The 15,030-nt window shown below is 42.1% G+C and overlaps 1 protein-coding gene across 8 annotated transcripts in view; it reads right to left on the bottom strand.

Annotated features, from left to right (window-relative positions):
• The window catches only part of ncam1b (neural cell adhesion molecule 1b), a 116,141-nt gene that overhangs the window by 35,390 nt on the left and 65,721 nt on the right, over positions 1 to 15,030 (bottom strand). For 4 of the 8 annotated variants that reach the window (XM_061682678.1, XM_061682683.1, XM_061682682.1 and 1 more), the window contains exon 9: positions 11,872 to 11,895. The exons of the other annotated variants lie outside the window; for them this stretch is intronic. In XM_061682678.1, the coding sequence (XP_061538662.1) occupies positions 11,872 to 11,895 (24 nt within the window). The remainder of the gene's footprint in view (positions 1 to 11,871; positions 11,896 to 15,030) is intronic. 8 annotated transcript variants of the gene reach the window in all.

Genomic DNA, 15,030 nt, shown 5'->3' with positions numbered 1-15,030 from the left:
TATATATACCATTGATGACAAGTGTGTGCATCACATTTCCATACAAAATATATATACGGTATATATTTTATAAAACATCAACTAATCTTATTAGACAGAATTTGCTTCAGAATGTGACTGAATGAGAAGATACGACTAATAGTGGTAGTAGTATTCCTATGACGAATTGATAGTTACAAGGCATATATGCTTGTGATGTTGCTAAATCCCCAAATCTAATGGTGGCCTAACACTCTTGCACAACAAGCCTCATGCGGCAGGTTGTAGTACGATGATGAGCTATGAGAGTGTTGTTGGCAGCAGGCACAGTTGGTCCTATAACATGCCAGTGAAACCTTGCACATTAGCGCAAACAGCAGTTAGCCATGTTGTCATCGCCATGCTGCAGAAGAGTTATGGTCCTAATCTACCAGGTAGCCTAATATAGTGGAACATCAGAACCTCGTCCAAGCACGAGGCACCGGCTGTGCACTGCATCACTGTCATATGTGTAACGTATGTTTGTTTAAGACAAAATGTATGGCAGCAGTGGGGACAACAAAAACTAAGATATGATAATGCCATCAATCCAAACAAATCCACGGAACAATCATAGTGGCAGCTCCATTGGGACTCATTGTTATTTCTTCCATTAAGAATTATCTCCCTGCATTGTTATGATGTGAAGACGGAATCCCTAGAACAAAACCTCATAAATGTGCAAAACCTTGACAGTATTTCAAGGCCTTTGAGTGACACAGACCATGAGTGCTGTCGCTAAGGAGCAACAACCTTGCATTACAGAGCATTCAGGCCTGGAGGAGCCTTTTGTTTCCAGAGACAATGACAATTATACAATTATAGCTCGTCTCTGAAGTCCTTTTTAAACTGCTGCCACGTTAATGGACTTTACCCTTTCATTAGCAATCAAACAATTCCTATACTTCCTAAGAACATACTATTTAATTTGCGATCTGGATGTTAGAGCGACTTAAAAGGAATATACAGCGGCTGAAATAAGTATTTAACACGTCACCATTTTCCCTCACTAAATATACTTCCAAAGGTGCTATTGACCTGAAAATGTAACCAGATCTTGGGAACGACCCAAGTAATCCAAATGTACAAAGAAAGTAGAACAAATAAGCTCAGAAATTAAATTGTGTGTAATAATGTGAAATGACACAGGGAAACACACTGGCTGGTATTTATTTAATACTTTGTACAAAAGCCCTTTTTTGCAATGACTGCTTAAAGATGCCTTCTGTATGGAGAAACTAGTCACATGCATTGCTCTGGTGTGATTTTGGCCCATTCCTCCACACAAGCAGTCTTCAAATCTTGAAGGTTCTGTGGGCTTCTTTTACGGAACTTGAGTTTCAGTTCTTTCCATAGAATTTCGATTGGATTCAAGTCAGGTGATTGGCGGGGGCCATTCTAGAAGCTTTATTTTTTTCTTTGAAACCAATTGAGAGTTTCCTTGGCAGTATGCTTTGGATCATTATCCTGCTGAAATGTCCACCCTAATTTCATTTTCATCGTCCTCGTAGATGGCAGATTTTTGTCAAGAATGTCTCAGTACGTTTGCCCATTCATCCTTCCTTCAATAATGTGAAGTTTACCAGTAATTACCATTTGCTGAAAAGCAGCCCCACACCATCATGTTCCCACCTCCGAACTTCACTGTTGGTATGGTGTTTTTAGGGTGATGTGCAGTGCCATTTCTCCTCCAAACGTGGTGTGCATTATGGCCTCCAAAGAGTTTAATTTTGCTCTCATCCGATCAGACTTTTTTCTCCCAGTATTTAACTGGCTTGTCCAAATGTTGTTCAGCAAACTTTAAACGAGCTTTGACATTATTTTTTTTTTCAGCAATGGGGTCTTGCGTGGTGAGCGTGCATAAAGGCCATGGCGGCGGAGTGCATTACTCACTGTTTTCCTTGTGACAACAGTACTTGCTAATTCCAGGTCTTTTTTAAGCTCTCCACGGGTGGTCCTTAGCTCTTGGACAACTCTTCTGACTATTCTTTGCACTCCTCTGTCAGAAATCTTGTGAGGAGCACCTGATCGAGGCAAATTTATGGTGGGATGATTGGCTTTCCACTTACATATTACGGCCCCTACCGTGCTCACTGGAACGTTCAGAAGCTTGGATATAAGCCTGTAACCAATGCCATCATTATGTTTTGCAACAGTTAGTTTGCGATGGTCTTGAGACAGCTCTCTGCTCTAACCCATGATGAGATGTGTCTTGACTCACACCTTGGCAATGAGAGCTTTTTGTAGGCCATCAATTAGGACTGAACCAGCTGATATTCATTTGCACTGACATGGGGCTGGATTGCTATTTGATTATAGATAGATTTTAGGTGTTGTCCTGGCTTTCCATGCCTTTTTGCACCTCCCTTTCTTCATGTGTTCAATACTTTCCCCCCTGTCATTTCACATTTTTACACACAACTTAATTTCTGATCTTATTTGTTCTACTTTCTTTGTATACATGAATTAATTGGGTTGTTCAACATCTGCTGAAATTTTCAGGTCAAAAGCACCTTTGGAAGTATATTTAATGAGAACGATTATGACGTGTGAAATATGCTGTATGTGTGTGTGAATGAGACAAAACCTGTTCATTAATACTCAAATGTTCCATCACATTGTGCAGGGATGTGAATTTCCATCCATCCATCCATTTTCCGTACCGCTTATCCTTACTAGGGTCGGGGGCGTGCTGGAGCCTATCCCAGCTATCTTCAGGCGAGAGGGCACATATAAACAAACATTCACACTCACATTCACACCTGCAGGCAATTTAGAGTTTTTAAATTAACCTACCATGCATGATTTTGGAATGTGCGAGGAAACCGGAGTACCAGGAGAAAACCCACGTAGGCACGGGGAGAACATGCAAACTCCACACAGCCAAGGCCGGATTTGAACCCAGGTCCTCAGAACTCTGAGGCAGATGTGCTATCAACCGTGCCGCCGGATGTGAATTTTCACAAGATGATGAAAAGCGATCAAGGATTGACTAGAAATGAATTTTCCTGAATGTTATGCATCTGTGCCGTTTTAACTTTGATTCAAATAATCAAAACATAGCACAAATAGCTGTATGAACAAACAACACAACAACCCCATAGGCTGCCGAGTTTTTCTGGACATTGTAGTTTACTCCACAATTTTAATTTGCGTAATCACTGCTTTTAAATTGTGCGATCGAGTAATCTTCTGGCTAATCCTCATAGGGAGCAAGCTTCACACATCTGTTATCGTACAATGACAACGCTGAATACCGTGGTATGTAAGCCTAGTAGAAATGCATTTCTGGGTGATAACTTTTACAGAAGATGGTCTGCCTTGAGAAGAGTTGGGCAAAGACAGAGACGTCTTTAAGCAAGAAGAACAATGAATCTGTCAGAGCGCAGCAGCTGTAACTCGAGTTGCTTTAGTTTTTGTCCTGAAACAAAAGCTACATTACAACGGGAGCCCTTGTGGGGTGTGGATGGAAGGGGGGAAGGGGAGGGGACACGACTTCCCGTCTGCTAACTGGGAATGTTCTACTCACCACATTCAGATGAGTTAGGAACATATGAATGAATGAATGAAAACATGTTTTATGTTGCTTGTGTTAACCAGAAGGAAAATGCCCTTTGGAGCACAGTACATTATAACTAATCTGATGATTGTGTATGAGACGCTACGCCCTAGGAACGTAAATCTTTCTGTGATTTGTACATCTGAGAAATATTGTATGAGAATCGATATGCTTGGAAGTTGAGCAGCCTCGGACCAGACTCCTAAAAGGGCAAAGAGGTCAACTGTTGTCCTGTTACAATAAAACCTCATAGACTGGAAACGTCTTTGTCTTGTGAATCATATGCCCCATTTCCATTGCACAGTTCTGGCTTTGCTTTATTGGCCTCTGTTCGGGGGGTTCGGTTTACTACATCAAAATAGTAAAGCGGGAAACTGTCTTCTAAACCTATTGCAGCTTTTTCACTGCACAATACCAAGTCTGCTTCAAAACAGGACCACAGGAGACACAGCATAGAATGCATGCCGGAACGAGACACACAAAGAAATAACGATGGAGGAAAACCAGTGTCTTCAATTTTATTTGAGGGCAGTGTTGCAGCAAAGTGAAGTCAACAATACAGTATATTCCTGCAGCGTCCAGAGCTAAAGCACATCTTGGGAAGCTAACATTACCATGTTTGTTTGTGATTTCTTGCCTTGTCTAAATATTGAGACTAATCTGCTCAAGAAATGAATGGCGAACTCTACAAGTAGGCCCTATTACCTGGTTTAGCTAATGGAAAAACAACATTAACGAGTATGTACTCTCAGCCATGTCATGTCTTCTAATCATCTTTTTATACACACTATAGGAATGCTTTTGCACATAGGGTGACGGGTGTTGGATGGCCCAGGGAACGGGGGTCAGACATTGAGAACATGTTTTATCTTACCTGTGGCCTCATGTACAAAAGGTGCGTACGCACAAAAACGTACACACGTTTCTACAGCTGTTGGTGCTTTGGCGACACTTAGATGTGATGCTGGAAAACTATTATAATAAATCTGCACATCAGAGACACATGAACAATTAGTACTGATGAACAATTAATGCCCGGCAACATTTGATTTCGACAATTTAATAAAGGCAAGGACTCAGAATTCACTTATTAACCAGTGTATTTAATGAATCATTGATATTTGTGAGAACACCTATTAATTGATCAGATGATCATTTATGCCGCCTATTGCCCTCACAATCAGTTCTTGAGTTTACTTAACTTGAACATGTACAGGCGGCACGATGGATGACTCGTTAGCACGTCTGCCTCACAGTTCTGAGGACCGGGGTTCAAATCCCAGCCCCGCCTGTGTGGAGTTTGCATGTACTCCCCGTGCCTGCGTGGGTTTTCTCCGGGTACTCCGGTTTTCCTCCCACATCCCAAAAACATGCATGGTAGGTTAATTGAAGGCCCCTTAGGTGTGAATGTGAATGTGAGTGTGAATGATTGTTTGTTTATATGTGCTCTGCGATTGGCTGGCGACCCAGTTCAAGGTGTACCTCGCCTCTCGCCTGAAGATAGCTGGGATAGGATCCAGCACGCCCGTGACCCTACTGAGGATAAGCGGAACGGAAGATGAATGAATGAATGTAATGACTGATAAAAAGAGTCATTGGAATTTACTTAATTTGAACATATACATTGATTGCACATTAATAAAATGTGTTAAAATGTCCTTTTGATGCCATAGCATTGACAGCCGCACACACGCTGTCCCATTCACGCCTCTTTCGCTTGTTGTTAACGCCGGAGGACAGCGTGTCAAAAGAGGATTTTCTTGTGCGCCTCCACTTCATTGAGCAACTTCTCACACAGAAAAACTATTTTTCTTCATTAGCTTGCTCATTTTCCTTTTTCCCTGATCATGTAGAGATCGGGATCTCAGGTGCAGGGTTCATTTAAATATTTAAATGTGGGTGTGGACAGGGAGGGGTCGGCTACTCCAACATGTGTGCTCAATTCTACGTTGATTGGGATGTACGACGGAAATGTGCTTGGATTCATGCGTACGCATATATTCATACATCTGGATATTTTTGTGCGTATGTTTTCTGGATTTGAGCGTACACCATGTTTCGTAGGAAATCCACGCAAGTCTTTGTACATAAGGCCCCTGTTCTGTGAAACACTTAGTTGAAACTAGATATTTACTACCACTAAATAAAAATACCTTCCTTTCTGTCTGACATAAAACCAGACTAAACTTTTCCTGTTTTAGGTCTGTTAGATTTACCAAAATTATTTTTGATTCGTTAAATGCAAGAATAATTATATTTTTTGGGGGACAAATTTTCATTACTTTCCTCAAAGTAAAAACTTTACATACATTTCAATTTGGTCCCATTTCCTTTAAACTGTTTCACTTGGGTCAAACGGTTTAAATATCCTTCCACAAGCTTCTCACAATAGTTGGCATGAATTCTGGCCCACTCCTCACTGTATCTGAGCCAAGTTTGTAGGACACCTTGCTCGCACATGCCTTTTCAGGTTTTCCCATACATTTTCAATAGGATTGAGATCAGGGCTTTGTGATGGTCACTTCAAAACATTGACTTTATTATCCTTATGCTACTTTGCAACCATACTTCGGGTGATTGTCCATTTGGAAGACCCATTTGTGCCCAAACTTTAACTTCCTGGCTCGTGATGCTATCTACGTTTGTATTTTGTGGAGTGCACCTGTCCCTCCTGTAGGAAAACAACCCCACAAAATTGATGCTGCCACACCCATATTTCAAAGTTGTGAGGGTGTTCTTTAGCTTGCAAGCGTCCCCCTTTTTCCTCCAAATGTAACAATGCTCATTATGGCCAAACAGTTAAATTTTTGTTTCGCAATGTTTGGGTTCAGTGTCTTGCCCAAGGACACCATCATCCCTTCGGTTTGTGGACGACCTACTCTACCAACTGAGCCAACATCTTCACAAGGTCTTTTGCTTTCATTTTTGGGTTGATATGCACATTTCGGACCACAGCACTTTCCTCTCTGGGACAAGGTCCCATTTCCTTCCTGAGCGAAATGATGGCTGGACTTTCTCATGGTGTTTATACTTTTGTATAATTGTCTGAACAGATGAACGTGGAACCTTCAACCATCTGGAAATTGCACCAATGGATGAACCAGACTTGTGCAAGTTCACAATTCTCTTCCTGATATCTAATTTCTTTTGACTTTCTCATAATGTTAATTAAAGACGCAGTGTGTTTCAGGTGTGTCTGCTTCAATCTTATGTAAACTTCTGACTTTGAAGAAAGCAATGAAAAATTGCTTTGAAAAAAAATCTCATTATTCTGGCAATTTAGCAAAAATAAAGAATATGCTGTAATCCTAATTGACCTACAACAGGAGTTCAGTCTGATTTAGGGCGGCACTATTATTCAAATTTTAATCGTGAATGGCGATTTTGGCTGCCACAAATTAAATGAGCCTGATTGTCGGCTATTTTTTACATTTAAAATGCAGCCACTGCTACATATGAAAAGTGCTTCATTTGTAGCATTACCCACAACATAGTCAGCCAGACACCAGGGGGCGCATGTATGGTTAAGGCTTCATTAAAACTCATTCAGTGCCAGCCCTCCCAGTTAACATGGATATTTGACTTCTAAAGCAGTCAATGGCAGTGAATGTGTAGGGCCGGCACCGTGCTCCGTGGCGAACTTCAAAAAGCTAAAATGCCATTGATGTCCAACGAATGTAGTTAGAGATCAAGGTTTTACTTTGAAGTTGGCCCTCTCAGCACATTGGCGGAGAGGCGGTGTGTCACGGTTAAACACTATTACCAGTCGTTGTAGCAGCTACCTTGACTTCAACTTTTCAGTAAATAGAGAGGGAAACCACAACTGTTGAGTTCCTTGCAGTTTGTGACCATGCACGGATGACCAATGGTCAAGCAGAATAACGGATATGTACCCTTCCTTGACAATTCACTATATTGACAGGGATTTTCAAATGAAAAGTCAGTGCTTACAGCCTAATGTTATTGCGGTTTATGCATTAACTATATTTGCTGCCATTAAGTTGCAATTTGTGATTGCACTTTGTGAAAGCATATTTATTCAGTTAGCCCTTGATAATAAATATTTTTGGGGGCTACATTTATTTTGTATTATTAGCTAACATTTATTTTTTAACAATTCATTTCCCCCTGAAAACCGTTGCATACTGTTTGTAGAAAAATATTTTTCCCTAAAATGAGGAATAACCGTTATTATTAATCGTGATCACAATATTGATAAAAAATAATTGTGATTGTTATTGTGGCCATACTTGTGCAGCCTTAGTCTGATTTCATGTCAGACAGTGAGAAAATATGTTTTTATTTTGTTTTCATTTATAGCGTATGGAAATAATCCAGTTTTAACTATGTATGTAAGTATGACATGCTTATAACCATACCATACTATACTTTGATTAAGCAAACTGGTCGGACATTGAATTCTTCTGAAGTTTACCACTCTTCCATGTGAAACATTTCAAAGAGGCTGAAAATGAATTCGAACGAGCAACTAATTAGCTTCTGCGTTTAATGCAATGCACAGATACACTGGGTTTTTAATGTAGTATACAATCAATCCACACTAAAATCAGCCACAATGGATGCGCTTTCATTGGATGCAGCCAACCTTGATGAAATACAGCAGTTATGATTAATACAGATGGCTTGACAGACGGACATCAGATGAACAGAACAAGACAACCAAACAATTAGCAGCCATTTCTCTGTGCATTTTTTTCAACCACACTTTCTGCTTCCTTGATGAATACTTAAAACTTGAAGTAGAAATTTTCTGAAACCTAATGTTTTTATCCTGCTCCTCGCCTAAACAATTTGAGGCCGTACTCGAGATAAGCAAAACACACAGTCGCCACTGTGTGTGAACAGTCATATGCGACTGCATTGATCATTGCCTGTTTTTCTGTTTTGTGAAATTAATTCCCTCGGCTGCCACATGCAGATTTAATCTATGCAGTGGTAGTAAATGTTTTTAAAGCCATAAAGTATTAAAGACTGGTCACTTTAAATGGATAAAATGGGAGGTGTGACGAGTTAAAGTGTGACAGTGCGCCTCTGCAGCGTGGGCAGAGAGAAAACAGGCATATCGTGACGTGCGTCGTATGGCCGGTATGGTTGTTTTTGCATTTAATATTGCAGTGCGCCGCTCGCAATCTATTTTTGATGATCAAACACTCGCCCCTGTGAGCCTGACAGGTGGCTGTAAAAACACTGTACTTCTGTTGTACACACATTGAATCCAGCTGGAAAAATGAAACCATCAAAAACCATCATCTTTACAGGCCACTACTGATCTTACACCTTTAGTGGGCGAGTGTTTGACTCTCAAAAGACAGATCGCAAAAAGAATAACACTTTTACGGTCCATTTATGGTGACCACGACAACAATGTTAGACTGTCTAGACCAGGGATTCCTGGTCTGGGTGGGTGGGTTGCGAGGACAAAGGCGTGCACCACCTTTGTAGGATGTTGAAGGTGATGTGTGAATTAAGTGTAGAAAACCTACTACTGTACATGCCAATGTTTCTGAATCAGTGATTCCTAAAATGTGGTGCATCCCTCCAGAGGGTGCGCATGATTAAAAACCTAATGGTGGTCTGGTATAATAATTCCACATTTCCATTGTGTGATTTATTTTTATTTTTTTATAGTTTTACAAAAAGGTTAAATATGAGCATTTACACAAATAAAAACTAAGCAAATAAAAATGTAGTACTTCAGGCTACTGCCAGAGGGAAAAATCAAGCAAGCTAACACATTTTTCATTACTTTGCCTCATGATTAAACATGACTCCTTTAGTCAGGCTCTATTTGGACTTTTTAAGGATATGTGGGGGAGCAAAGGGATGTGCCATCTTCGTCTGGATGTGGAAGGGGGCACATGACTTAAAAAGTTGGAAAAGGCAGCTTTATGCCAATGTTTATAAACCAAGAATTCAAAACAAAACTAAGTTTAACGGTGGTCTGACAACACAATGACTAATTTTCATGCTTTTTTTCTTTTTTTTGAATAAAACAAAGAGGTTCATTAGTGCGGCACGGTGGACGACTGGTTAGAGCGTCTGCCGCACAGTTCTGAGGGCCGGGGTTCAATCCCCAGCCCCGCCTGTGTGGAGTATGCATGTTCTCCCCGTGCCTGCATGGGTTTTTTTCCGGGCACTCCGGTTTCCTCCCACATCCCAAAAACATGCATGGTAGGTTAATTGAAGACTCTAAATTGCCCATAGGTGTGAATGTGAGTGCGAATGGTTGTTTTTTTTATTGTTTCGGGGTGACCCCGAGGCATTCCCAGGCCAGCTGGGAGACATAGTCTCTCGACGTGCCTGGAACACCTCAGCAGAGAGGCATCCAGGAGGCATCCTATTCAGATATCCGAGCCATCTCAGCTGGCTCCTCTCAATGCGGAGGAGAAGCGGCTCTACTCTGAGCCTCTCCTCTCCTCTAAGGGAGAGCCTGGACACCCTGCGGAGGAAGTCATTTTTCCTGCTTGTATCCGGTATCTTGTTCTTTCGGTCACGACCCACAACTCATGACCATAGGTGAGGGTAGGAATGTAGATCGACCGGTAAATTGAGAGCTTCGCTTCTCGGCTTAGCTCCTTCTTTATTGATACAAAGTCTGCATCACTGCAGACCCTGCCCGATCTGCCTGTCGGTCTCCCGTTCCATTCCTCCCTCACTCGTGAACAAGAGCCCAAGATATTTGAACTCCTCGACTTGGAGCAGGATCTCATTCCCGACCCAGAGAGGGCACTCCACCCTTTTCCGACTGAGGACCAAGATCTCAGATTTGGAGGTGCTGATTTTCATGTCAACCGCTTCACACTCTGCTGTGAACCACTCTAGTGAGAGTTGGAGATCACGGCTTAGATGAAGCCATCATAACCAGATCATCTGCAAGAAGTAGAGATGCAATACTGAGGCCACCAAACCGGTCCCCCTCTGTTCCACGGCCAGGATGAAAACCACACTGCTCCTCCTGAATCTGAGATTCAACTTCCCGATGGACCCTCCTCTCCAGCACCCCTGAATAGACCTTACCAGGGAGGCTGAGGAGTGTGATCCTCCTGTAGTTGGAACACACCCTCCGCTCCCCCTTCTTAAAAAGGGGGACCACCTCCCCAGTCTGCCAATCCAGAGGCACTGTCCACGCGATGTTGCAGAGGCGTGTCAACCAGGACAGCCCTAGAACATCCAGAGCCTTTAGGAACTCGGGCGAATCTCATCCACCCCTGGGGCCTTTCCACCGAGGAGCTTTTTAACCACCTCGGTGACCTCAACCCCGGAGATAGGCGAGTCCACCTCAGAGATCCCAGACTCTGTTTCCTCATGGGAAGGCGTGTAACCCTAACCCTAACCCTATTGAGGAGGTCTCCCCATTCTCCCCACTCACACACAACGTCCTGAGTCGAGGTCACCGACGCCCCATCCCCACTATACACAGTGATGATAGTACACTGCGTCCCCTCCGGGGACGCAGTGTACTATCCTTGAAACCGTCTGGAAGTCTATTTCCATGGCCTCACCGAACTCCTCCCACGTCCGGGTTTTTACCTCAGCGACCACCAAAGCTGCATTCCGCTTGGCCAGTGCATAGGCACAAACAACAGTCAGCACCCGACCCGAAGGCACCCCGACCCGAAGGTGGAGGGAAGCTACCCTCTCGTCTACCGGGGTGAACCCCAATGTACAGTTGCAGCGATAAGTATGCCAGACAACTTAGCTCCTAGGATCACTTGGACAAACCCCTCTACCACGATAAGGTGACGGCTAAGGGGGGGTAATAGAAAACATTTAATAAGAAAAGCTAACTTTCCATGCCTAGCTTCTGGTAGCTTTTATTTTGTTTTTTCACATTTTGATCATGTTTGTAAAATTAAACAAGATGCTATAAATTTCTTTCGAAGGTGTGCTGAGGATGGGGGGAGCACCACATCTCTCAGGATGTAAAATGAGGTGAGTGACATGAGGTTTTGGAAAGGCTGATTTGGACAACTACCATATGGAGATGGAGATGGACGTGGATGAGGCAACATCATGCTACGATGCAGAGATTGAGAGTGATCAGGAGACAATGAAAATGGTGTTTCACCTTTTCGTTACATGATGACAAACCATCAGATGTCATGCTACTATGCCAAGATCAATTACTTTTGATGGACTACACTTGGAGCACATGCAGCTGTCAAGTCAGTGATTGGGGTTTCTAGAAACTTCCACCAGATTGGGATAATATAATTCAAAATCTGGAGCCTCACTTTGCCACAGTACATTTGTGTGCCACGCCGATTTCATACCTGATAGATCCTGTTTAGGTGTGCCTGTAGGGAGAGAATGTAGTGCATGTAATGGAGCAGTTCCACAATCCCGCTTTGATGTACACCATTCTCTCAACATTTTCCCCCTCATTACTTCGCAGCCATAGCAAGACCCTTGAGGAAGCAGGCTGCATGAGCTTTGCGAGGATAATAACAGGCAGGTGTTCTTTTTTTTTTTCTTTGATGATTTCACCATTAAATGTTATGGGAGAATATTGGTCAAGGATGTAATGGAAGCTAGTAGTGCTTCATTACTGTGGTGCAAAAAACTAATTGAAAAGATGCGTACAGTATAACCTAGGAGTGAAACAATAGAGCATATACAGCAAAGCATAAAATGTAGAACCCTTTCAATCACTAGCATGAGCAGAGCAACATGATCGAAAATGCTAAATGAACACGATCATCCAACCGCTCATTCTAGCAAACATAGTAAGAAGCAGATGTTGAATTTAATCACAAGCCTCTGGATTGGACTGGATTGGGAAAGAGTGGAATTCGGGTTGATTTTCATGACATTTGGGAACGTTTAAGTTGAATCTAATCTCCAGGTCGACAGCTGAATGCAGTATTGTCGAGCTAATTGCATGAGATCCAGCGGGCCATCTCAAAGGAGCCCTTTAATTTGGAGGAATTAATGAGCGATGCGCAAACTCTGCGGAGTGCTTTGCCTGCACATACCTGCAGATAATTAATACACTTCATGAAATACTGGTTAAAGGTATTTCATGTGTCCTTAAGATACTAGTGTCTTGTAATTTACAATTAATCATTCAGGATGTCCCAATTTCATGTTGGTTTCTAATGAATGACCTCCTTGTGTTCTTATGAACACTTGTTGTGGTGTTTTTTTGTTGATATATTGTTATCAACTTTTAAAATGTGACAGGGTCATATACTGAAAGTTAAAAGTATTGCTATGTTGAAAATTACTCATTGAATCCCATTGGTAGACATATGATTCAAAGGACAGTCTAGTGCAGACATTTAGTGTTTGTGTACAAATGAGAGATGGGCATTCAATTTAATTTACTTGATCAATTCACTGGGAGAACTAACGATCAATTATTTATATCAATTTATTTCCACTATACTGGTCAAAGGCTTTAAAATACCCCAATTTGCCATGTTTTAAAAATTTAAATTCATGCAGTTCAGTGTCTCATTGTACGCTGAAACGCAAGCACAGAACCGAGAAATAGTTACAAAAGTAATCATGGAATCAATCTGCAAACCAGAATGTATTCTGAACTTTTGACTAAATAACATAGCCACTCTAGGCAGATACAACAGCTGAACACACTAGTGGCATTCTTTCTACAATGAAAATAAAAAATGCTTCGTAAGTTCTTCCCAACTCTGTTGCAGGAGTTTCAATACGTGTGGCACATGTAACTTGCCTTGCTTTTACATCTGTCCAATTCATCCCGAACCAGCTCGATGGGGTTTGAATCTGAAGACTATGCCTTTTTGTATAGTTCTGAAATGTACACAGTGGGCCACGCTATTTTAATTAACCAGCTTAGGCACTGGGTGGGGCTCAGGGACACTGCACTGATTTGGTTTCATTCCTGTCTTTTAGAGCGAACCTTTGCAGTCACCATAGGAAATCATTGCTCATCCACCTCTACCCTTGCATGTGGTGTGCCATAAGGTTCAGTTTTAGGCCCAATTTTATATTTTCTATTCATATGTTTCCCCTTGGTAAGTAAACGAGAGCCTTTCACTCTTTCACTGCTATGCAGACAACAAACAGACAACCTTCCCCTGAGACCAGAGGACCCTAGAAGCTTAGCTGTTGTAAAAGAATGCCTTTCTGACATCAATTGCTGGATGGCAAAACACCATACATTCCAAGCATCATGTTTGGGGTGTACTGTGTTCTACTGTCTGTCAAGGAACTTTGTAAACATGTTTTTAAAGGTGCTATATAAAATATTCGAATTCTTCTTCTTCTTATTATTATTATTATTACTACATTAGTTTTCAGTTCTGAGTAATCTAACCTTTTTTTGTAACCTTCGGTATAGTAGTTCACCACTTTGTACAATTTCAAGCTACTCATTGGACTTGAACTGTATGGCATTCATTAAAAAAAAAAAAAAAAAAACTGGGGTGCTCTAAAACTTCTGACCGGTAGTGTTTTCTATTGCTACTATATAAATTTATCAGCTGCCTGAAGGAGTTGTGCCAAAGAAAGTCTGTGTGGATTTAGCTATAACTTCCCATCAATGACATCACTAGTTGACGGTGAATAATATCACTTCTGCTGTTTGTAGCCAAGTAGCACATTCCATTTTGCCTCAGTTGCTTCAAGATACTTTTTTGTTTGTCCTGTTCTGCTGTTAGGTCAAGATCTGTATCCATTTTATGCCAGAACAGTTTTACTGTGTCACAGTGGACGTTTCAAGCTGCCACTGTGTTTTTTATGTATTCCGATAGATATTTATTGAGAATTACAGTCGTTCAGTCAAACAGAAAAACGTTTTTAAAGGAGAGTGACAGAAAAAACAAAGGAGAGTGAAATGGCAATTAAATAATATAGGAAAAGAAGACAACAAAAGACAAAGCACTAGCTGTAAACAAGATGAGGAAAGTAAAGCATTATATAACTAGTACAATGACACATTTGATTTGAGTGTTGAATAAGTCAGTAGTGCTACACCCTGGACAATATAGGATAAGACTGGACAGGACAGGGACAGAAGGGGAAGCATGCAGGACAGGGGTCGTGGACCCGGCTGTACAGCTGACGTGGGAGTGGCTATGTAAATTATAAACCTCTGTAGGATGTAGTGAGGGGATACCCAAGAAATTGTTATTGATCACAATGAGTGAGTGGCCCCACACCCAGCAAATAAGTCCCAGGGGTGTGTGTCTGCAGACACATGCAAGTGAACTGACACTGCCTCGTATTGCACAATAACCGTTAGAAGTGTCCTGTAATTTCTGTGCCTGCACCGCGTCGGGTGCAGGTACACCCAATCGAGAGGCGGAGTCAGGCCCAGGAGTCCACCTGAGAGCAGCCCGGTGGACAGGACACCTCGCACACCGAGGGATCCAGGGTGGTCCACCTGACCCACAGAGGTGCCCCAGAGGCGGCCGCAGGGACCCAACGCCCCCCCCCCCCCCCCCCCC

This window comes from Phycodurus eques, chromosome 7, assembly GCF_024500275.1.
Source record: "Phycodurus eques isolate BA_2022a chromosome 7, UOR_Pequ_1.1, whole genome shotgun sequence".
NCBI classification, from domain to species: Eukaryota; Metazoa; Chordata; class Actinopteri; order Syngnathiformes; family Syngnathidae; genus Phycodurus; species Phycodurus eques.
Note: the sequence above shows the minus strand (reverse complement) of the source record. Positions and strands in the feature narration are given on the sequence as shown.